The sequence below is a fragment of the Athene cunicularia genome (assembly GCF_003259725.1).
Source record: "Athene cunicularia isolate RWA chromosome 2 unlocalized genomic scaffold, athCun1 chr2_part1, whole genome shotgun sequence".
Lineage (NCBI taxonomy): Eukaryota > Metazoa > Chordata > Aves > Strigiformes > Strigidae > Athene > Athene cunicularia.
In genome coordinates, this window is record NW_020799095.1 from 124,802,829 (window position 1) to 124,827,669 (window position 24,841).

The 24,841-nt window shown below is 38.2% G+C and overlaps 1 protein-coding gene across 11 annotated transcripts; it reads left to right on the forward strand.

Annotated features, from left to right (window-relative positions):
• Window positions 1-5,456: 5,456 nt before the first annotated feature.
• On the forward strand, window positions 5,457-19,879 carry LOC113476771 (carbonic anhydrase 13-like). Of its 11 annotated transcripts, none has more exons than XM_026842687.1 (10): window positions 5,884-5,999; window positions 6,347-7,115; window positions 9,402-9,520; window positions 10,400-10,406; window positions 10,507-10,921; window positions 11,968-12,230; window positions 12,804-12,899; window positions 14,188-14,250; window positions 15,168-15,323; window positions 17,647-19,879. In XM_026842687.1, exons 6-10 carry the CDS (start codon window positions 12,186-12,188, stop codon window positions 17,758-17,760), a joined length of 474 nt encoding a protein of 157 aa, XP_026698488.1. In that variant the 5' UTR covers window positions 5,884-5,999; window positions 6,347-7,115; window positions 9,402-9,520; window positions 10,400-10,406; window positions 10,507-10,921; window positions 11,968-12,185; the 3' UTR covers window positions 17,761-19,879. The 11 variants fall into 11 exon arrangements, with proteins under 11 accessions (XP_026698482.1, XP_026698486.1, XP_026698485.1 ...); XM_026842688.1 differs by having other exon boundaries at window positions 10,545-10,921; XM_026842686.1 differs by having other exon boundaries at window positions 10,400-10,921.
• The last annotated feature ends 4,962 nt before the right edge of the window (window positions 19,880-24,841 follow it).

Sequence of the window (24,841 nt, forward strand, 5' to 3'; positions counted from 1 at the left end):
TAAAACGTTTTCCTTTGTGTATAAGAGACAGGTGCAGCATCGCCTGCCAGAGGCGGGTCGGGGTATGGCGCGGAGCTGGCTCTGCCTCACTCTAGGGATTCCGTTTGCTCATCTAGTCGATCGGTTGCGTGTGCGTATCGGTATTTATTCATTAGCCAGTCACACCGATCGGAGCTGCTGTATCGGCAGTGCTTTTCTGATTCCAGCTCTGTCCTGCTCCTGTTCAGTGGTGGGAAATACTAGGTCCTAGGATCGGTCATTTGAATGTATATGCACCTAAGAGGAGTTGCTTTTGGATTTTAGTTGTTTCATGGTTTCCTTAATCTTGTTGGTCTTTGAAGTCCCAAGATGTGCTGCTCATCAACAGGCTTAAAGACTTTCCTCTGTTTTGCATTGTAAGTCATGCAAACGCTGCTCCTGTGTGCAGAATGGCTCACGAGTCATGCCAAGTGGAAATGAAAGCGCTTTTCTAAATTGGGGACTCGGCTCTGGTAAAATAAATGGAATAACTTACGTTGTGTTTTATAATACACAGAGAAATAAACACCATGATAGTAAAAGGAGAAAGCTATATATTTGAATATGCTAATGCACACAGGGGTATACTTCGTGTATATTATTACTGAGAGTTTGGAATTCTGTTTACTTAACTGCTACCTCTCCTTCCTGGTCCTTTTGTTCCATCTTTTCTGGATGGATATACTTTTCCTGAAAAACTGGGTGGTGGTGGATCGCAGCGATGTTGCAACAATTAGGTGTGTTATCTGCTGTTGTGCAGTCTACTCTACCCCTCCCCTGAAGACGTAAATGGGTCTTGTTTTTCAAATTTGTTTCTCCATATGTTTTCCAAGAGTGCGGTGGACTTCACCTGCACTGTCCAGATAAGAAACCCACTTTCCCCCCCTTATCCTATCCCTCCTCCTTTGCTATTCTCAACTTCTAGGAAGGGAAGGGCACCAGAAATTCTATCGGGGTGGCCCTGGACCTTGCTTGAGGCCCCATTTCTCCTATGAACTCTGTTTACTGACTGATAACATATTTGGGGTGACGTCTGGTTTTCTCTCCTTTCTTGGACCCCACAGCAGCTGCAGGGTGGGTAGTTCCTTATCAGGCCATCCCCTTCCCCCACCTCTCATAGGAGACTAAAGGAGAGAGTCATGGATATCTAACACTTCACTGCTGTTCTCTAGCATCAGTTTTATTTCTCAGCGTTTTCTCTTCTTATGCATTTATTTTATTGTTTTTTCTTGTTTCTTGTTTGGCTGAATACCACATGAAGGAGATTGCTTTCATTCTTGAAAAATTTTGTTGCCCTGCATGGCCCTGCAAGTAGTTTCCCTGAAACTAAGATTAACTTTTGCAGCTAATGAGGTAGAAACAAAGTGAAATTAATTAAATGTGGTGTCATGTGTTAAAGTTGACTTCCTGAAGAGTTGGAAAGCCATCTACATTCACTCTTGAGTTTTCTGCATTTGCTACTTGCAGTGATAAAAGTGCAGGGTTATTGTTGAACCAGGGGAAAACTCATTTGCCCTTTAGCAATAATAATCACAACAGAAATCATTATGTACATAAACTCAAATATTACGCAGACGTGTCTGCATTATGTGGTATACCTATGTATAAGGACATGGGTTGACTGTTATACACAGAATGAAATGTTCTCCCCTGCTGTGATGCACGTATTTCTGAAATGCAAAGAGGTATTATTTTATTCCTGTGCAAAACTTGGCCTTTGCTTTCTTGCCACTGTTCTTAACTTACAGTTTAGTTGCTGCTTATGTGTGAAGACATAATACTGAGATCTTGAAAATGGGCGTCAGTGTGGCATCATGCATGTGTTTCTTTGCTGGCTCAAAGTTCCTGTGAAGAAGGAAATGTTCTCAGCCCTTCACAGAAACAATCCTTTTAGTTAACTAGGCAATTGTCTTAGTTAAAGTGCAAATCAAGAATCAATTGCCTTCAGTTTACTATTTGTTTAATAAAATATATGGAAATGTATTGTCTTTTGCTGCAAAAACATCTCTCGATCTAGTTACTACAATAACACGGAGACTTTTCATAAGTAAGAAGGGATACGAATTAATGGAAGCATTTAGGTTGGAAGAGACCTTTAAGATCTTCGAGTCCAACAGTAATTCCTTATACTATTTTTTCCTCCCTGAGAATAATTACATAATTTTGATGTCTGCTTTAAAAAACAGCACTTAATTTTACCCATTATGAATTTCCAGTTGTTTTTATTTGAGCTAGTCTTATTGTAACCTAATATACACATAACCTACTTAGAAACCTAACTCTATAAATTTAAGCATTTTGTATATGATAAACTGGGCAATTAATTCTCTTTAGGAGTAAATGAGAATGTGGTCCTGCCAAGGTCAGACTGTACCAAGCCAATGAACTTTCTGCATATAATGGCATACTATCAAAAAAAAGGAATCCACTTTTTCACCTGCACATGCTCTGTTTATCCAAGTATAGAGACTCATTGCAATTGAAATGTATCCTGCAATGTCTCCACCAGTCTCATTTCAAGTTAGTCTATCCTTCTGATGAAACTTATGATCTTTTAACTCCAGCTGCAAAAAAGCACCACTGTTAGGTGCTATAGCGAGTTCTAGTTCCTGACAAATTTGTAACTGCCTTCATGATAAGATCTGTTTCATGAACTGCATGTGTATAATGCTGGTGGGTTCCATAAATAGTGATAATTTGATCTAAAGGTGGCAGAGGTGTGAATTGCATGTGGTAATTCTGTGTCCAAAATAAAGGCATGCTATTTTTGGAGCTAATGGTTCAGTGTTTCATCCTGAATCTTGGTCACAATGGCTCTGATTGTTAAAAGCTTGTACATAATCTCCTCTAGCAACAGAACAGATTTTCCCCATCAACAGGAGAGGATTTCATAAATTCAGAAATTGGTATACTTAATCATGTTCCTTCAGTAAATTAAAAAAAGGAAGGGAGGTGAATCGGTGAGTTACAGTTTCCTGGGTATGTCCTAAAGTACATATCTCAAAAATTAAAGTGTACATTATGTTGAGGTGAAGCATATAAGTCAGGTCCAAATAAAGAAGAAATTTTCACCCTGGAGACCCCATTGGCTTAAATCTCACTGAAATACGTGTATTACATGCATTTGAGCATCTCTTCCAACTGTAACAACTTCTTTTCCAACACTCACATACAAAGTTTGCTTTGGGGTGAGGTCCATAGTGATGAATAGAGTCACAGTTTTCCTAGAGTGGCAAGAGTATTGTAACTGTATTAGATTGCTGCTAGATAATCTAGTAAGGAATACCACCTGATATAACCTAGTGGTACAAAATGAGCTGAAGTTTCTTAATATTTTCCTGTATACTTTTGAAAGATAAGATTTCTGGCAGTTTTATGTTACTGATAGACGTTTAGTCACTACAGCAAAACATGAGTTTGGTCATCTGAGCTAAGGACAAGTATAAAAGCAGGCACAATGTCTTTTTGGAACTGAAGCTAATGACAGAATCGCAGCCTTAGGTCCTCTTTTTTGCACATTCATATTGTTTCTGAATGCAAATAATTCATATTATTTAATGTACAATAACTATAGTTATTTCTGAGATGGAACAATAGGACCAAGTAGTTAAACACATAAACATATTTTGCCTTTTCTCAGCTAAGGAATAGCTAAAACATTAAAATTAAGTAGCAATAATCTTTTTGTAAGCATCCTAAATCACAGTAGCTGGGTATAAATGATGGAGTGGTGCTTATGAATAAAATTGTGCCTTGCATCTCTAACTACAGGGTGCTAGGATCTAAACACAAAAATATATCATATGCTAAAATTTAATTAAAATAGTGAATAGATTTGATGGCCATTTGTGAAGTGAGAAGAATTAAGCTTTATATTTCAAATCAGTAGGATTTTTATCTTCTACGTTAAAAGCAGTTTCCTTAATGAGTTTAGTTAATGAAGTCATTAACAAAAGGACTTTTTAACAAACTCAAGATTGAAGGCCCTTGCCTTTGTTCTATCTGAGGTTTAAGTGTTAGGCTGGTCTCTACAAGGTACTTCTTCCCTCTTCCATTTTTTGGTGCTGCTCAAAGGAGAGTCAGTCTCTGCGCAGGTGGCTGTGCAAGCTGCTTCCCCACAGCGCCTTGGGACGCTTCCCTCCCTGATTTACTCTTGGGGCAATTGGGTTATTTTAGCACCTGTGAGTTTCTGAGCTATGTTCACTTCTATCAAAGTCGAGGAGAGAAAAGTATCTGACAACTTTTGATGTTAGGCTATTAATCACAGTGTAATAAATTTTAATCCTTTGTTGTCATAATGTTTATTTAAGTGCTAAACCATCCAGAAAGACCCAAACTAGCAGGCTGATTTTTTAACTAATATCAGTTACTTTCAGTATAGGGAGTTATGAGGATTTTCAGCGATGCAAATTGTACAAGATCAGTTCCTGATGCTCATATTTAAGTTTTGCTAATATCCATTCTTTCTGAGTCGATTTATTATGCTTCTCACCCCTGATAAGCCTGGAGGAAAAACAAGTGCTATGCTCTTTATAATACTGAAAGATCTTTAGCCCTGCAGACTTTTCCCTTTTCCCTTACCTTACTCTCTTTCCCATACTAAACCTTGTTTGCTATCTTTACCTTATAGAGCATATTCCCCAAGCAACCTATTGTTTCTATTTCTCTTCTATGGCCTCTTTCCACAATTGTTTATTATTCACATATGGCTCAACCATGGCACATATATTCTTACTGAGGACTCTGATGTTTAACCACAGACACCTCACACATCTCATCTGTGAACCTTGTCTTACTATTTTAGTATGACATTTGCCATTTTTCTCATATCCATATTAATTGATTTAGAGAGACAGTGCTTTTCAGCTACTTTTGGCTTAGCTTGTATGCAGAGAGGAAGGTTGATATCACTAGTATTGGTTAACAGCTTCTTTAGTGTTTTAATTTCTAGCTAACTCTTGTGAGTGGTGTTGCAAGTCTGTGTCTGGGAGATACACTCATTTATCAGCAGGAGGTGGTAGAAATCCAAACCTTGCACAAGCACCACTGTCTTGAGCATTTCTGTTTGCTGATTTTGTCAGCACTGTACTAGTGTGTGTGTATATGTATGTGTGTGTGTGCATGTGTGTAGACTTTATGTTTAGAGAGTGACTCTCTTGTGTTGTGACAGTTGGTGTTCAGTGATGATGGGTTGTGCAGTGATGCAGCGCTGCCATCAGGCCCCAGGAGAATTCATGCACCATGCAGCATTTTTGTCTTTTTTGACATCTCCCCATCTCATTCAGCATAGTCAGTAGAAGATGTATTCTCAGGCCTTTGACTAAGGTATAAAAAAAAACCCTTAATTCAGGGAATTTGGATAGATAAGAGGTAATCCTTAAAAAGACATAATGAGACATGATATTAGGTAAAAATGGCATGTCAAAAATTTATTGGGGCAGAGTGCCTGTTGGATACCGGATGCCTGATTTGAATGAGCACTTGTTGGATATGTCTTGTGCATAGTTGAGTCTTAACTGTGAATAATTAAATATCTACCTAATGCATGTGGCCTTGTTCAAAGGTCAAATACAGTTAGCTACACTATGCAAGGTAGATAAAGGGTCCTTAGAGCTGCTGTTGCAATGTGGTGCAGCAAAATTAGCTGAATATTTTGATCTGTGTTTTCCTGATGTGTCCTTTTTGAATTTAAAAGATGAAGACAAGAACAATCGAAGCAGTCTTCTTTCATACTAAGCAGGGTACTTGCCATCAATTTAAATTTTTTCTCTAATGCATTGCAGGGCCTGCCCACTGGAAGGAGGTTTTTCCTGTCGCTAATGGAGACCGTCAGTCACCCATTGACATCAAAACTGAGGAAACCAAGTATGATCCCTCTCTCCGTCCTCTAAATCCCAATTATGATCCAGCTTCTGCTAAAATCATCCTTAACAATGGACACTCCACCAGTGTTGAGTTTGATGACACTGTCAACAAATCAGGTTTGTTCCTTTCCTGTTGCACTGTGTCTTCTTCCACCATTTCCTGAATAGAGTACATACAGCCTGGGTATGTCTCACTGCCGCATATCAACAGTAAAGCTTTGCTTCTTCAGATGAGAGATTCCTTTTTTCCCTGTCTTTCGGCATGATACAATGTGGGAACATATTTGGACACAAGTTTGAAGTTGTGTTTCTCAGAAAGCTCGAGGATTCCCTTTTCACAAGGATGCTTTGATCCACCCCCAAACAGCTAGATAGTGCCAGCTTCCCTGTTTGAACAGTGTTGTGTACAATTTTCAAATGCTGCTCTCTCTCACTGCAGATGAATCCTTTGTGTCTCATTACAGGTTCATTCCAACCGAATCGCTCAAGTCTCTTATCTGACTTTAGCTGCAGGTTTGGTTATATATTTTTCCCCTTTTTGCAGTCCATACCTGGACTTTTTGTGTCAGGAAGGAATCAATACAGAACAAATTAAATATATCCCAAGTGATTCATTGTCTTCTCTGAAAAGTGTTATTGTTCTAGTCTTTTCTGAGAGTATGTAGTTTCCCTTTTTGCAAGAAGTAATTCTTATTTAGAAGTTCTCTGGTTTTGCATAGCCTTTGTAATGTTAGTGCCTTCATCTTTAAAACTTTCTCTTGGATGCTAGGCAAGCTAGCACACCTTGCCTTGAAACTGGAGGAGTGCAGTTTCTACAAGCAATGAAATCCTGTTGTGCTTGCGTGAGGCTTAGTTGAGGATCCAAGCCCATGTTGTGCATTCACAAGGGTTAGAGCCAGAGGCGAACTGGTTTGCGATCACCCTATCCATTAGTCCTGAGGAACTATTGACTTACAGTGGCATCAGAGAGAGACCTAGATGGAGACAACATCATACTTCGCTTTCCCAAACAGTCTTAGTTTAATTCTTAAATTTCCTGTTAATACAAGCAACATTGGATGTTGCCTGAAAGCCATCAGCTGACCGTCAGTGATCTGATCTGACCTCGTGTGTGTCAGATGCCATCTCTGCTTCAAGCCTAGTAGGCGTGGCTGAACTAAAGCACATCTCTTAGAAAACCATACAATCTTGATTTCAAAATTTCCAGCGATGATGAACCTACCACAGCCTTTGGTAAGTTGTTCTGATTGTTAATTACCCTCACAATTTAAAAAAATCAAAATTGCACTTTATTTCTGGTGTGAGTTAGATCAACTCAGCCTTTAAACTTCCTTTTTTTTTTAAAAAAAAAAAAAAAACGACAAACCCTAATAATATGAATATGAGTACACCAAGAACCTCTTCTGCTTTCTAACTCCATCCATGAAGTGACAGGGCCTGAATATAGTGTCTCTGTAAGCTTACAATGGTACCAAAGCAGTGACACTGTGATCCTCTTCTTATCACATTCCTCAGGCCATATCTCCAAGGATATAGTTCATATCATAGCAGAGCACTGCCAGATGTTGATCAGATAGTTAACAAATGTAATCTCCAGTCTCCTTCAGGAGACTCCATATCTTTGTATGGACTAGATTCTTCACTCCACATACATAGCTTTACATTTTGGCCATTATCATGCAGTACTTATCAAAGAATTCAAATCCTTCTGTATCCATAAACTGAATTATTCATGATTTTCCCTAATACTTGTCACTGACAAACTTTATCAGTAATGTTTTTGTTTTCTTTCAGGTCATTGATCAAAAAATACTGAATTTTCTAGGGCCAAAATTTGGCCTCTGGGGCACCCCTGTGAAGTAAGCACTCCTATGAAAAAAAAAAAATTAATTGGTACTAAATACATTAGCATCTTTTAATACATTAACTGACTTCTATATGAATTATTTTTTCACTTTGGCCAGCATTGAAACTGGTCTGTCAAGTCTGTAACTATTTTTGTAATTCTGTTTATCCTCTTGGATACCATATTAGCTCCATTCTCTGAAACTGACCTATTGATGTTTCAAAGACCTCTTCTTCCAGATCTTTTCAGGCTCTGAGATGCTGATATTTGCCTTAAATAACTTCTGACTGACCTCTTCCTTAATTACTGTTGGAATGGAAGGGTTTTGCCATCACTGTTTGATGTGGCACAAATACATCATCAGGCTATTTTCTATGTTTTTCAGCAGAAGTAGTTCATTGAATGCTGATGCATTTCTATGTAATTGTTTTCCTTCAGCCAGTTAGAACACCAGTCTTTACACATTTCTAGGATTATTTGTCTCCAAGTTTTCATTCCTTGAAAGAAGGAATTTGTTTTAGGAGTGCCACTTTCCCATACCCTTTGGTCACTATGTTATAGGCTCTGGAAAAGCATGGTTTAGAGTTGAAGTTTTAAGGTTGTGAAATATTTCTCCCAACAGATAAACAGTTCCACTTTCTTTTCATTAGCCAGGATACTTAGCAGACAGACAACTTAAGAAATTAATCTTTTATCTTTATTTGGTGGTATTTTGTTCCTAACAAAGTTTAAGTTTTAGACTAAATCTAGAAGAGAGAAAAAATTATTGTCCTCTCCAGCGCTTTTAGTTTAAAAAACATCTGTTTAAAGCTCCCATTCTTTCCCATTAAAATCTCTGTAATGAGCCAGTAAATCAGCTCAGACTAAGTCCCAAACCCTCAGAGAAGATATGGAGCCAGGAGAGTGGGGTGATTTGTTTTGCGGTGAATAAGGAATCTTTCTGAATGTGACTGACGTTCAAGTCTCTATGCAGAGATGGCTTGATTCCAACTCTGATTAGCAAAGACGAGCACTTGCGAAAGCAAAACAATGAAAAGCCCACCCATATGCCTGTTAAGTTGAAATAAATGGCTCATTAAGTGTCAGTAATATTGCAGTTGTACAATGCATATATAGTTGGCTTCATTTTATTTATGTTAATATATGCTCCTTTTTCTCAGACTTCAATCTGATGTAACTGGATCTAGTTGCAGCTGACAGAAAGAGCCTTGAAAATTATTTTAAGCTCCACCTACTTTCCTCCAAATTTTGAAGAGAATAAATTCTGTTCACATTATATTTTTCTGATCCTCCTCTTTATTCATAAAACCTGTATTTTAAGCTTAATTTCTCAGTGATTCTTTAAAATACATTCAAGAGAGGAAACCACTTGCAAAACAGAAATATTTTCCCATCTTCTGAGAAATATCCAGCCCTTAGCAAGACAAACCTGGTGATAACAATATGCATACCCTTTAGTGGGCCATAACCCACTAATCTACACATAAATGCAATTTTGAAAGTCGTATTCTGGACAAGTGAGGGTTTCTGTATACTTCAAAGAAATAGGAAGCCATCTGAGACAGCTTTTGAGAAGGAGTAAGGGACTGTCTGAAAACTGAAGTCTGGTCAGAGGATGTGGGTAGTGGCTCCTGTTCCTGCACTGAAGCCTTTTCCTCTGCTTGCATTTCCAGTGCTGACCGGGGGGCCACTCAGCGGGACCTACAGGCTGCGCCAGATTCACTTCCATTGGGGGTCCAATGACGAAGCCGGCTCTGAGCATGCGGTCGATGGGATGAAGTACGCAGCAGAGGTAAGGCTTTACACGGAGTCTTCTGTACCTCTAAGCCTGTGACTAGTTTTCCACTGTAAGAATAATGTTGCCCCTCCTTTTCCTGCTTTTCATTCTCCCCCCCATTACTAAAAGACAAGCGGTCTTCTTGAAGTGTTGTATTTTGGTCCTTTCTCAAAAGAGAATGTATTTGAAAGCTTTGGAGAGGAATAAAAAAGGAGTACAGAAGACAAGAGCTTGATATGAGCAAGATTTAATGTCAAGAGTTATTTTAAAACTTTGTCTTTCACTGTCTCTTCCTTGGAGAATATTTTCAAAGTCAGCTTCAGTTACAGACCACAGAATTATTTGATTTGGGGCCTGTGCCATGTAAAATTTATGCAAGACTTAGGAGTGTTGCATTTTGTGGTGCATTTAGCAATATGGTAGTTACTACTTTCTTTGAGAACCAGACCTTAATATCTGTGGGGTGCCAGCTGTCTGTGGAGGTAGTGTGCCACAGGGAGAAGTGTACCGTCTGCTCTGGCACAGAGAATTCACTCCCACTCTGTCTCCTTGGTGCATTTGAGTAGTCTGCAGTAAAAAGTATTCAGTACCTGAATTCTCTTTGCAAACGGAAGTAACATGGAGTATTTGATGAGACTGAGATCTTTAACAACAAATAGTGCAGACAGTGAAGAGTTTTCTGGGGTTAAAAAGAAGTAAAAAGTATAAAAATAAATGTTAATGGACAAATAAAAGACAATACTAAAGAAGAAAAAAATTAAATGTATGAACAGTGATATGGTCAGATTTTACTGGAAATGCTATAAGAGATAGTGGTCAGAAAAAAAATCAGTTTTCTAACACTAATGGGGAAAAGTGACATTTGCAGTGTTTAAAGGCTTATGTTTTCCACAGGAACCAGGTGAGATGGAATATAAAGAATTAATAGAGGTGCTTTAAAACCATTAAGTACCAAAACCAAATTTCTAGCTGAGAAAATATATATATGTTTCCCATCTAAGAAACCAAATGGAAGGCGAAAATATCTCTGAATTTCTAGCCAGTCTAAAAACCTTTCCGTTACCTGTTGGTTGGGTAACCCTCCACAAGAAGCTCTCTAGATGACTCTTTGGCTTTGGGATAAGAAACCCAGAATTAAGATCAAGGCTTCTGAGCACTGGTCATACAAAAGAAAATACCTCAGAAGGAAACACGAAGATGGTTTCAGTGCTCACCTTCATAAGGAAGATGTGTAAGATTGAAAAAAAAAAAAAAAGCATCAACCAAGTTGAAGAAAGAATTAGTGTACAGGTAAAGAAGACTGCAAGGTTCAGACCCTAATCCCACCAGGAAGCAGAAGGGATCCATGGCTCCATTCTTTGTGACAACGTATGGTCTGATCAAGGTCTCTTCACAAGCTGCAGTGACAGAGCGGTGGTAAGACGGGATATATTCCTTAAAGAGAAGTCACAAGCCATTGAGAATGGGGCTGTACCCAAAAGTGTTGCACAGCTCTGTTTGTTTGGGGTTTTGTTTTTTAGGGGGAGGTTGGTTTGGGTTTTTTTTGGCAAAGCTATGAGGGAGTGGGAGTGGGCTTTATTTAGCTGTGGGAATTTTGCTTTTTGTTCTTTGTTGTTTTTTTTCTTTTTTTAAAAATCCACAATAAAAGTCAATTCTGACTGAGAGTATCTGTTTCATTTTTGTGTATGTAAAAATGTAATTGTTTCAAAGTTGTTCAGTGTAGTTTTTGTGAACTTAGTGAGTGGTAAAGGTGCTATGAGCTCCAGGATACTAAAGCATCTGAGAATGGTTTAGTGGACTGTGTTCTCCTCCAAGTTTAATTTAAAATGTTTTCAGCAACTTTCCTTCAAGGATCTCTGAAGCTGTGAGCCAGCATGTGTTTCATTGTGAGCATACCTTGTATTATTACTGATTTCAGTGGGATTCTTACTTGCTGGAAGTAATGTTTCAGCACTTGAGAGTCCAAGTGCTTAATCAACATTAATTATACCCTGTGACACTAAGTAATGGCTCTGTTTTACAGATATGGAAAATTAAAATTCTTAGAGGTTAGGCAAGGATTGAGATTCAGAGTCAGAATCTTCACACTCCTAGATTCCTTTTTCAATCACACAGCTATGTTGTTTCCCATAAAAAGACTTTAAAGCAAATACCAGCTTTCTTATATTGCTCTTACTATGGAGGTCTTGAAGTGCTGTATTCCAAGGGCAAGGCTTTTTTTTTTTTTTTTTTTCCCAGGGGTTCATCCCAGTTTAAGTCATTCAAGAGTAAAGTTCAAAGTCTGAAAAGACGATCACCAATTTTAGAAAAGCCAAGCCTATGCCCTGTTTCTGACCCTCTCTTTCCTTATCTAAAAGCTATGGGTCATAAGAGTTACTAGTCCACTGAGGACTTCTGAGAGTAATTAATGTTTGTGAAGTACTTAGTCTTAAGCGCTGTGTGAGTGTTTGTGCTCTCTCCAGTTTGGCAGACGGACCATTGCTCAAGGCTGGGATGACCTGGTGCTTCCCGGGAACCAGAAGCTCCTGCTGTAGAGTGTGGCCAGGATTTAGGAAACCTGGCTTAGCAGGAGGGACTGAGGTGGTATGAGGGTAGACATCACTGGCTTTTCCTCTCCCCACCTGGCTAAGTGGTGTCTTTGAGCTTAAGCAACTACCACAGGACAGTTCCAGAATAATGCATGTTGGAAATGCAGATGCTCAAACCTGAGATAATCAAGCTGCTTGTAAGTGCCTAACTACCGGTAATCATAGAAAATGGCATTTGGAAAGTATCAAAAACTAAATTTTGATGTTCAGTTAAAACTAAACAAGGGAAGGGGTCAGTACAAGTTTAATGTGTGTTCCTCTGCCCATTTTCTAGCTACTTATGTGGCTGATTAATGTTACTGAAAGCTTGAATAAGGAAAAAAGAGCAACTAGTAACATTCTCATGATTGTCAGTCACTTTTAAAACCAGATGTACTGAAAAATGGATTTAAAAGCTTTAGTTTTATAACCACGGGATATCCTGTCTTAGCTTCTCTGTTCAAAATCTGGGAACCCAACAGCAGTTTGCCAGACACTGTAATGTGTTGATTGCTGCTAAATTTTTAATAATCCCAGCCACTGGAAATGCATTTTGCCATTTGTGTGAACTATGTATTTACCAGTTTCAAAAAATAATTGCATTTAGAAAACTGAATGGCTCTGAATACAAAGAGTGAAGTACAAAGAGAAAATCAGTAAAGTTGTAGTATTCATTTGTGACTATTTGAGTTCAGCGAGAGTTGATGCTGTCTGTGTCTCTTGCTTTTCAGCTTCATGTGGTCCACTGGAACGCAGAAAAGTATTCCAGTTTTGTTGAGGCAGCTCGTCAGTCAGATGGATTAGCAGTCATGGCTGTATTTCTGAAGGTAAGAAAAATTTGCCTCAGCCCTCCTAATAAATCTGCATTATAAGCCCAAAGGCATAATGGTGATGGTTGGTATAATTATTGCTAAAGAGCTACTTGTTTTATATGGGCATTAAATTACCCCGTTTCTTTCATACTGTTGCCTTTCCCTTGAAGATAAAAATATCAAATTAATAGATTTTCAAGACAGTGAAGCTCTTCAGTTTTCCCAGTCTGCACTCCTGTACAACGTAGGATGTGGAACTTAATTCAGCTGCCCCTATATGGATGCCCCACCCCTATAAGGATCCTCATCAAGGCCAGGTTGAGCAGCCTGGTCTAGTGGAAGGTGTCCCTGCCCATGGCAGGGGGGTTGGAACTAGGTGATCTATAAGATCCCTTCCAACCTAAACCATTCTATGACTTTATGATTCTATGTGGATCCCAATAATTTGTGCTTGACTAACAGGTTTCTTTAGGAGGGTCATCTTACTTGTTTCAAATGCTTCTTTAACAGTTTGTTTTTGCAGTGGTAGTTTCTTCTGAAAAATAAATAAAATAAACCCAGACTGAGAAACTGGAGAATTTCCTTTTAATTGTTATATACATCTTTGCCTTTTGTACCTGTTCTAAGATGAAATTAAGCTCTTGCAACAGCTTCATTGACATCTGTATGAAGAAGTAGATGGAAAATTCACACAGTCCATGACAAAGGATAGGCCTTTGGTCAAAACTGTGGTTTCTGCCTGGCTGCCGCAGCTTACTGAGCACAGTTAGTGCTGATGCTGGTGCTGGCATAGTCAGGGAGTCATGACATACAGCGGTTGCAAAGACCTGCTTCAGTAATTCTGTCTTTCCAGTTTACATTATAATGATTCAAAGAATGTTTCACTGGATTTCTTCACACACAAAATGTGCTTGAGATAGGTAAGAATGATGTTTTCACTGTTTTAAGCAATTTAAATTTCAGATGTAAGTCTGCAACTTTTAATATCCTGCATATAAAACATGAAAAATAAATTGCTTTTATTCCCCTGCAGTGTAAAGTTTGTGGGTCTTTTGTAGCTGAAATAATTACTATGAATAGCCAGCTTAAATAATGGCAGCAAGGGAGTGGATCTTCTTAACAGCTAGTACTATTTCTAAGGACCAGCTAGTCACAGGTTCATACGCACAAAATGCATCAGATCTCACAGTCACTTAAGTAAAGTTATATATAAACAGTTTCATTATGCATTTGCTTTTTGATTATTTATTTTTGCTGTTTTTTTCTGGAGTTCAACTATTTATTTTTTCTTTGGTGTTAATAGATTGGTGAGTGCAACCCTCAGCTGAAGAAGATTACTGACCGCTTGGACACCATCAGAATCAAGGTGAACAAATGCTTCTAAAAGAACACTAGTATTGGTGGTTGCTTTTGTTGTTTTGTTTTTTTTGGTAATCTGGCTGCTCCTCCCGTCACCTCCATGTTCCCTAGTACCTAATTTCTTAGCTATCCATATCCAACTCTGATTTGGGACTGGTTAGGAACATTCTTTTAGGTACAGTTGAGAACTAAGCAGTCGAACAATAATTTTTATACAATAAGAAATCGGAGGAAAAAAAAAATTCCTCACAGAAACTAGTCTGGGACAAATCTGTTGCTATGAGAATAGTAGCGGGAGAACATATTATATGGGAAGTTGTGAAAAAGATGATGGAAAGGATTCTCCTCTGTTTTGCTGAGGTAGGGTGAGAACTAAGCTATTTGTGTGAGAGAAATCAGCCAGACTCACAACATCATGTTTTGTCCAGGCATCTCTGCCCTGGCAGCCAGGACAGGAGAAGTAGTAACCTGTGGGCCTGGGAGGAGTGCCCTGAGGAGTGAGGCAGGTGGCAGTAACCTGTGGGGTTACTCTGCCAGCCCCATAGAGACTGCACTGAAAGTCCAACATCTTCTCACCTCTCCTTCCAACTTCCATCTCCTGGTCATTTGTAACTATGGGGAGCCTCTCATGGCACTTTGATGGTGTCCTGCCGGCATCAAGGACAGCAGCAGCAAAGCTGGTGCCAAGGTAGGTCCCCATCAGAAGGGGATCGTCTGCTGTGATCATCCAGGAATCTGGCAGCCCACCCTACAGTGGAACAAGCTCTGCTGCCTTTGGCATGATTTATCTTGGCCTCTTGTTTTTAAATAATACTGCCCTGATTTTTATTTTCTTTTTTTTAAAAAAAAACTTTGTGTAAGAAATAAATTTATAAATATATTTCATCTAGAACCACTTTGAGCTTTTTTTTTTTTCCTTTCCAGGGTAAAAGAGCTCTATTCACAAACTTCGATCCTAGCTGTCTGCTTCCCAAGTCCCTGGACTACTGGACTTACTTTGGGTCTCTCACTGTTCCACCTCTTCTTGAGAGTGTCATCTGGATTGTTCTGAGAGAGCCCATAAGTGTTTGTTCTGAACAGGTATTTTTTTATTATTATTTTTCACTGCTGTAGAATTGTTGCTTTTTTAGGACTTGAAATTGTAAATGCCACACAGAAATACATATTTTTTGCAGACTTGGACATTGCATACCTCATCAATTTTTTCAAAGACAAAATATGTCTGTAAATTTATCCTGACTTGTTGCCTTTCTTTGTATAACAGCTATTTATTATCTACTTTTCTTAAAAAAATCTGCATACTCTAAAAATTAACAGTCAGAAATAACTCACAAGGAATTTATGGGAAAAAGGGTTCTGGTGACACTTGGAAGTACTGGAGTTCCACCCGATTTGATTATTTTCATCTCCTGCTTAGACCTCTTCTCTGGCATTTTTATTTGGCAGATCAATAGTGAATTTCTTCTTGGATTCCAGACATATAAAACTTTGTGAATTTAGTAGACTAATAAAAAGCAAATTCAATTGGAATAAGTTGGCGTTTATGTTAGGCTATCTGAGGAATCTACTATCTACTTACATTTCTTGTTAAATTAAGCTTCATACTATATATTGATGTTGCAACAGTGACACCCAGTGGGCTGGTCATTTTAAGTTTAGAGTTCCCACTGGAGACACTGAAATATATCAGATTATAGATTCTAATATTGGATGTTGATAAGTATGTTACAATAAGATAAGATGTTACAATATTCTTGGCGCAATGTAAGCCTTAAGGTTTTTGTACCACCACGTTTGTCTCTTTCATGGTCAATATTACAAATACTTCAGAGAATTTAGTACCCTAGGCCACATTCTCAGCAGAAATGATAACTTTAGTCTTTGTGCAAAATACGAAGTTCACTGGATGGGATGCTTGTTAGTCAAGAGACCTCAAATTCTGTTTGTAACTGATTTGAAATCATGAACTTGCTCAGCGTGTGCAGTTTTCTCATATGTATCTCTTCCCCAATCCCCTCAAACTGACTTTGTAAGACTTCCTGCAATGCATATGGATCTAGGATTTAAAATTTGTGTTAAGATACCAATTTCCAAAAGACAAGCCATTGTTCAGGTTAAAAGGTTCTTATTTGGGCTAATATATAATTAATCCATTTTAAAATGTGAAATACTGTATGAAAACACCCACATGTAACAGGTTCAGAGGACATGGTGTCAGAAACAATGTCAAATACAGTGATTCTTTACTAGTCATTTTTCACAGACTGGAGCTATATCTTATGCATTAAAGTATAAATGTACTATATTCTTATAAACATGCATGTAGCTAAAAATGTTTGTTTCCAGTAATGCCCACCATTGTGATTGATCAGTCATCACCATGACTGATACTGTTTTGTCATTTAATCTTATTTCTCAAGTTTATATTTCTTCAGGGCTTTACAAATTATTACCTACTTTTTGGTGCACTTTTCAGGTTGAAATAAATTAAAAATAATTTTTAAGTTTTTAGAAACTCACAGGGAGCCTGAATTACAAATGTTAGGATTAGAATGGGGTGAAGTAAGATTGTATTGACTTTGTTTGCTCTTAATGCAACTAAGATGTAATGTGCTGAACAACTAAATGCTCTGTTATAATGGAATGAATTTAGTACTGTCCTACCTTTGGTAACCTAGAAGGAAGTAAGATGGTATGTACGAATAGTAAATATCGAAAATATTACAAATTGGACAAAATACTAAACTACTACTCCAAGTCAGAAATCAGACTCAGATTTCCCGAGGTTTAGACATGGAACTCTGCTCTGTGTTTCTGCTGAGATCAGCTTAGGCAGAGAATCTTATGCGGAGGTATGAATAACTGCTTGTTCTGTGTCTTCACAAGGGAAGAATATGGAGTCTCTCCCGGTTTGAGTACATGTTTAATATATGAAAAGTTCTAATTACAGAAGCTTTGTATAGCACTACACCTACTATTCCAGGTTAATTGCGAATGTAGTCTTTGAACATGAAGATGGACACAGGTGCACATGAGAAATCTAATTTTTGGCACGAAACGTTCCAGAATCTCCAAAGTCTAAAATCAAATTTAAAAATACAAAACCCCTTGGCTTAGATCATCTTATGTAAGACAAATTGTGAATATAGGAAACAAATAATATTTCTGTACAGTTTCAATCTGACAAGTATTTGGGAGATTTTCTTAGTAGTCGGTGTTTTTCATTTGCAAGGACAGAAATGGTGAAATTTCCACTCCCCACATGCCATAGAAAAATACAGTTCCATTCTTCCTGGCAGGAAAAAAAAAAAGGTGCCAAGTATCTTTAATATTCATTATATGCTTTTTCATTAGTATGAGTGTGAGGGATTTCTGCTGAACCTTATGTCTCTTTTGATTGCAGCTAGCCAAATTCCGCAGCCTCCTGAGCACTGCTGAAGATGAGGTTGCCTGCTGCTTGCTGAGAAACTACCGGCCTCCCCAGCCTTTAAAGGGACGAGAAGTCAGAAGGAATTAAAGCAGTAAAGCCTGAGTAGTCTCCCTCTGAAACCAAAGGCTGAATTAATTTTAATAGTTAATATACTTTGTGATTTTTTAGGTTGGGTTTTTGGTTTTTTTGGTGAGTTGTTTTAACAAATAAGTGTTGTTTGATTACTGGTTACCATGCAGTCATTTCTCAAACACAAGTATGTCCTGAGTTGTTGCAGGTTCATCAATATTAACAGGTCTGACTGTGTTTAGGTGTGTTTGTTTGGGAGCATTGAAGCATTAGCATTGCATGCACAGAGGGCAATGCTAATAGTAAGGGACAGATGTAGTGAAGGAGTTGTCCAGAATCTGCCACCAAATTACTGAACAGGATCCCTGATATTAATGGCAGTAAAAAAATGTTCTGGGATTATTCTTCGGGTCTCTAACATAACATTTAGCTTCTGTATATGACTTCACACTGTAATTCTCAAAAAAAAAAATTTCAAGGCTGATATAATTCATTGCTGACTTCTTCAATACCGTGTTTACCTTCCCACAAAAAGCAATAATGACTAACAGCATTTAAGCAAAACATATTTATGTGATTCTGTTACTCTGACTGCTGCATAACAGTAACGATGTACTGATTGATATTTTTTTCTGAAAAAAGCAAATAGTAAAGATTTTGTGTATTGCAGGATCACATCAGGTGGATTAGGTATTCCTGAATTCCACCACGTATAGTGATGAAATTGTCCTGAAACCTGAAAATTGCAAGGTGGAAGGTCATAGAGGGAACTATTCATTCCTAAATCCAGTCTGTTGCATTTGGTGAACAATAAGGGACTGTAACACTATATCCATGTAGCATCAGACTCCTACCACTTAAAATCAGAGGGCAGGGGTAGCTGTTGCTCCAGTCCATCTCATACTAGACATGTTGCACGCTGCAGTGTGAAACACATGCTGCATACCTCACATCTTGCAGTGGAGCAGAGCACTACTCAGGTATGTAATGTCTCCTACGTACTGGCTGATGTTCTGCTGTCATAGCTGAACTTGGGTGGTTGCACTTCTATTTCAAGACCAAAGATAGCAGTTAGAGCAAGCCAAAGAAATCAGAATCAAGTCAATGTCTAATAAAAGATCAACCCTCAACAGCGACATGTTGAAATGTCTGTCTTTATGAATTGACTTGAGCCTGTGTTTCTCTCAGGAGCTTTTGTTATCTGAATATAATTGCTTTACACCAAATTTATTTTTATTATTTTTAATGAACTTGCCATAGGATGTAGTTTAGTATAGTATTAGATTTACCCTCAGACTGTGAGAACTACATAGCAAAAACCAGTGATACCTGAAAGAGGCAGGTAGAGTTTTCATTTGTAGTAACTACCACCAAACTCAGTAGTACTTCTAACATGACTTCCATGACTGCTTTCCATGAATTTGATTTTTTTATAGGTTATATAGGCTGTGCCTTTTACCTCAACAAGTCTTTTGATCTTAGATGGACAAACACGAGGGAAATCACAATCAGGATTGACTTTATATGCCTTCTTATAACTGAATAAATTAGACATAGAGCCATAGATATTTTAGCTGAGTTTAAGATAGGTGGATTTTTTTTTGTTTTCTCCTCCCCAGAATAGAGCTACAATTGCTGCAAGGCCTCTTGATGCCTTCTGAATGTTTTCTGAAGGAAAGAACACAAATAGACCATGGGAGAAATAAAAGACATTTGTCAGTGGCAGCAGGTACAAGTATTAACCACGGGGGAAAGACCTGCAGGCACTTTTTGTTTTCTGGCATAGTGAGAGGAATGCGGCTGAAAAGACCTCAGATTGGTTCTTTCTGAATGAGGACATCTGGAAAGTGTGTGTGGAGAGAGCAGGAATGTGTTGCGTGTTTTTACACCCTTTTTTAGACTTAGTGTTGGTTCTGATATGTTTCCCTGTCACATGAGTAGCTGCAGAACATGAACAAAATGTTTACAAATTGCATGAGGGTTATAAAGTTTGTTTGCCTCAGAAGAGAAAGTAATAAGGCTACTGCTTCATATCAGAAACAAAAGTTTTACATGTTTTTTACATATTGAAAACAGTGGAGTTGATCCAGTGCTTTGGTATTTATAAGGATTTTATCAAAATAAAAAATCAATTTTATGAATGTGTCTTGTATTTTCTATAGAAAAGATGGAAGTTTTACAGAGAAGGCTGCAGTTTTATAACTAGTGCCTGCAGCTCTAGTTTTGGAAAAAAATGTTACCCCTCATTAGCTATCTTTTTTATGTTCCATGTAAAATGCCTTTGGCAGTGGTAAGACGTGCAATCAGTTGTCCATAAAGTTTCTGACAGTGCTTTTCTGAATTATTGACTATTTTTATAGTGTTATGTAAATAAGTTTTAGAAGAAGACATCATTCACAGAAGTCTTCTAATGTGGAGATGCTATGTTCTGGTTAGATTGACCTAGCATGGTACTGCATCTGGGCTGAATGGGAGACATCTGAAAAAGAGTAGAAATGTTCAGTTGCCTGAAATCCTTTGGGAACAGCTTTCTGCTGCAACTGTAAGGTGAGAGCATGGACCCAGTCTCGTCACTAAGCATTTAGTTGCATCCTCAGTCACTAGCTTACTCTATGCCCAAGCTGCACTGAGTCTTAACCAGAATACATGACATGGTCCCAGAGAATTAAATCTCAAGTATGAGCTCCATGCTGTACTAAGATGACTAGAGCAAACCAAGGCTAAAATATGTCATTACCCCCTCAGCTGCAGGTCTCTTTGATCAACTGTTTACCCTCTGACACACTTGGAGCCTTTATACTAAGAAGACTGAAATGCTCAGTGACCAAAATCATATAGGGTATTTTCTGAAAAGAGTAGCTGTCAAGAATTGTATATGGCTGCTTGGTTGGTCACCAATAAACTTATTCTCAGAATTAAATAAACTGCAGTAGAGCCATGGGGTCAGCTCTGCTGTTTTTGGCACAGAAGGGAAGAAGTGTGCTTTGCTGTGTTTATAGCCTTTGCCAGTCATGCTCATGATGTCTTTCATGTTGCAAAGACAGAGTTTAACAACAGCTGGGAATTTTCTTTATGTCAGAGAAAAAAACTGGGAAGTAGCTGTCTTTCATGCTGGAGTACAGTGGGCTGATCAGGCAGACATCTGTTTGCTGCCATACACCCACTTGCTACATACCTGTGCTTTCTCTGCCCCTGCAGAGATTTGTCTCTCTCTTGCTTCAGCAAACAGGACTATGCTGGCCTTCCAGACATGCACTGGGACCTAAAAGGATTCAAGGAATCAATTCCAGGAAAAAAAAACCAACTAAGTCTTCCAAGTAATCAATTTTAAAATAACTTCACCGAAAAAAAGTGGAATATGGCATATGAATAAAATAACATAATAGAAAGAAATATGTAATACATTTTTATAAATGGAATGGAAAGGAAATTTGGGATTTAGATTCTTGTAGCTATAGGTAGGCAAGGAGCAGACTGCTATAAATAATCTTGCGTAGCCTGCAGATGTTAAAAGTTGCAAATAATTGAGACTTAGAGCACCTTCAGGTCACAGCCTCAGCATGAAGGTACAAATGCCAGAGGACTGCTGCTCTAGAGATATTTTTTCTTTTATTATCTATTAACTACTATAAAAAAGCATTGTGACAATCTCCTTTATCACTCTTTCTAGGTAGGCTACATCTCTAACTTCTGACCCAACTTATATTTTGGTTCCTCCCTTGCCCAGTCTGATCTTGCTTTGTAGTTTTAGCTGTAATGAGTTTGTTCCATTTTTGGTTTACCATTGCTTGCCTATGCTCATTTTTCTTTGGCATCTCTTTAGGATTTAGGAGAAAAACCTTATCTTACAAAGCATCCTACAAAAATACAGTAGTGTTTTATTTCCACCAGTGTTCTGCACATATAGAAAACTTGCTTGGTTTTCATATTAAGTCTTGCAAATTTGTACAGTTCTAACCTAATAGAATTTTAGTCTGTGACTTAATCTCTTAGATACTGTTATTTCCATACCTTTTATTCATAAAGTACTTACTCTATGGACAGATGGCCTTTTCTGGGTGCCTGCTGTCTTTGTGAGACAGAAGATAATGCTGAAGTGCTTAAACAAAAATGTTTCTAAACTAATGTTTTGTTGCCTATTTCTGTCAACATCTCAATCATTTGTGCCAAGTACAAATTTTCACTGTGGCGAAGCATTTGCATATGTGATCTGTGTTGGCTTCTCTTGTGCAGCAGAATTTGAAGACAGGGAATGTCTCTGACTGGACTGTACCGGATTGTCATATGAAAACAAAGATTCCCTGCCTCCGATTAACAGAACTGATGTGCACAGTCAATTCCTGTGTCACTTCTATTTTATTAAATTTCACCCACATTCCTGAGTACATAAATTTCAATAATTTGTAGATGCTCCTGACAGTTTCATTTTTTTAGATGTAAATTGTACAGGTTGCATGCAGCAGATGAAATTTATTTTTTATGAAGATCTGATTTAAATTTTTTCTGTCTCTGATTTGAAAATATTCTGAATAAGGCATCAGCCATTTAAATATCAACATTTTGCATCCAGTTCTCCTCTTTTCTACAGTAGTATGAATATCAGACAGAAATGTGTTCCTAATAAAATAAAATTAGAAAAAAACCCAGCACTTTGGCATTTTTGAGGAAAAAAAGGAACAGGAACCCAGTCATCCTTGGTGTTTTTTAGGGAGTTTGTACTTGATTTCTGTTTTTTCCCTTTGTTTAAACTCCAGCTTCTTATGTAGTCTGCGATTTCATGAATAAACAATTTACCTGAAAATCACAAAGAATCTCAGCATCCAAATTTATGTTCCAAATTTGTTTTAAAATTGTTATGGTTATATAGAAAGCATAGGTACCTATATATGAATAGCTGGGAGAATGCTGTGTCCCTGGATCTGCAGATGGCAGTATCAATACAAAAATTGCTGAAGATTATTTAAATAGTATTTGTTACCTATTTCATTGCAAATACAGTGATAAATAAGAGCAATAACTTACTATTGTATCAAACTAAATAATGCAATAGTCATGGTACCATGCTATTCAACAACATACTAATTGTTAAGTCTGTTAAAACTGTACTCAGAGACTATCCAAAGAACTTCCAGCCTGTTTGCCTAATGCCCAAAAGAAACCTTGAGTCTCTCAAAATAGTTTAGCTCATCTTCGTGACTGGTTCAGGAAACCTTCATCAGAAGAACAAAGTCTGTATTCAGTAGTCTAAAACGCTGAACTGTCTGTGGACAACTGAGTGGTGAGATGTGAAGATGAAGATGTGGTGTGAAGGAAATGCCAAAGATAGGAGAACGAACACAGAAAAAGCCTTCTAATAGGGAGACCCTTTGCAGATTGCTTTTGCCAGCAGGTGTCACCGTAAATAAGGCAATGGTGCGACGGCCCGCATAACACCCGCGGTGTCCTGTCTCAGCCTGTGGAAGAAGAGTATGCAGTGTAACTGACGTATTAAGGATGTGCCATTGGTTGTGACTTACTCCCTTTTTAAGAAGTGAAACAAGGATTATGGAAAAAAGGATTACTTTCAGATAGAAAAAAACCCAACACAAAACAAAAACCAAAACATGTTCAGATTTAAAAGATCATAGGTGAATCTGTGCATTTAAATGATCCCCTGTTTTCCATAAGCAATTACCATCACACAGCTCCACACATGCCTAAAAGCCACATGCCAGAAACAACCACTATAAGAGCAAGGTAAGTATTACTGTTTTCTTCTAGCTGGAAGTTTCCCCAGGCATTAAAAAAAAATCTAAGTCATATGTCTACAGGGAGCCTTGGGTTTTGGCTATGTCAGGGTCTGTGTGTTGAGCACGTTCTGGCTTAGCTGGACTTCCCTGAGCATATGGAAAGCCACTGGACAGAGCACAGAAGAAATTCTTTTGTGTGAGGGTGATAAGACACTGAAACAGGTTGTCCAGAGAAGTTGTGGATGGCCTTTCAAGGAAGCATTCAAGGCCAGGTACGATGAGGCTTTGAGCAACCTAATCTAGTGAAAGGTGGCAGGGGTGTTGGAACTACATGGTCTTTAAGGTCCCTTCCAACCCAAACCCCTCTATGATTCTGTGGGCAGCAGGTCAGACTGTGCTGGCACCTGAAGCTTTGGACGCAAGCTCCATGCAAGGACAAGGAAATACAACTGCACGTAGGTGATCATCATTGAGCAGGGTTTTTTTGCCAAGGGAACAGTAAAGATTCCTATAGAAAATATGACCAGTTATTTGAAACCAGTTTCTGCTTCAGTTTCCTGACTGATTCAGATGAATGGTTGTACTCACTTCAGCTGTGGCACCACTCTCACTGCACTCTCTGTGTGAGGTTCCAGAAAGTGTTTGCCCACCTGTCTCTCTCTGTTATGAGATATCTAAATATCACTTCTAGAACTCAAGGCAGGCTTCTTGGTTCAAACAAGCACACTGTAAATATGTGTTAACTGGAAAGTGATTTTCATGATTACAGAAAGATAGGAACTGTAATTGTGGACAGGAAAATGCGCTACCAAAATGTTCTTTTCAGGCCTGCTGCTGCTTTTTTTTTTTTTTTTTCTGCTTTTTTTTTTTTTTTTTTTTTTTTCTTTTTTAATTTGTCAGCTATAATTTACTGATCTGGATTTCACCCTCAGCGTACGGAGGGTATATACAACCTACACTGCCCCTACCTCTGGGTTATGGCAATCAGGAACCAATCTAGAAATCTAGCCCTGCAGTGCAGCCATCTAACAGCAGAGTGGGAACACCCAGGATATTGGAGCTGAACAGCACTTGGGTATGCACTCTGCTTAGTTGTGATACTGCTTAAATAATGCAGGAGTCTCATGATTGTGCTTCACTTTTCCCTAGTGACTGGTACGGGTGTGTGGCATAATGACAGTGTATTCAGGGATGTTTGTAATCACTTGCACTAAGCGCCTACTAAAACAGGTTGAGATTTAAAAAAAGGATTCAACTACAGAAATTTCTCTTGCCTCTTGTATCCATTGCTTCATGCAAGAGGAGAACATGACTGACTGAACTGCTTTGTACTGAAATAGATAAAGCTCCATCTAATTTTTAAAAAATGT

Bases quoted from the DNA above. Each gene is read 5' to 3' on its own strand.
- LOC113476771 (XM_026842680.1), top strand. From the start codon at position 9,344: ATGTGGGTAGTGGCTCCTGTTCCTGCACTGAAGCCTTTTCCTCTGCTT. The intron at 9,521-12,803 runs GTAAGGCTTTAC...CTTGCTTTTCAG, and splicing joins GGATGAAGTACGCAGCAGAG to CTTCATGTGGTCCACTGGAA. The intron at 12,900-14,187 runs GTAAGAAAAATT...TGGTGTTAATAG, and splicing joins TCATGGCTGTATTTCTGAAG to ATTGGTGAGTGCAACCCTCA.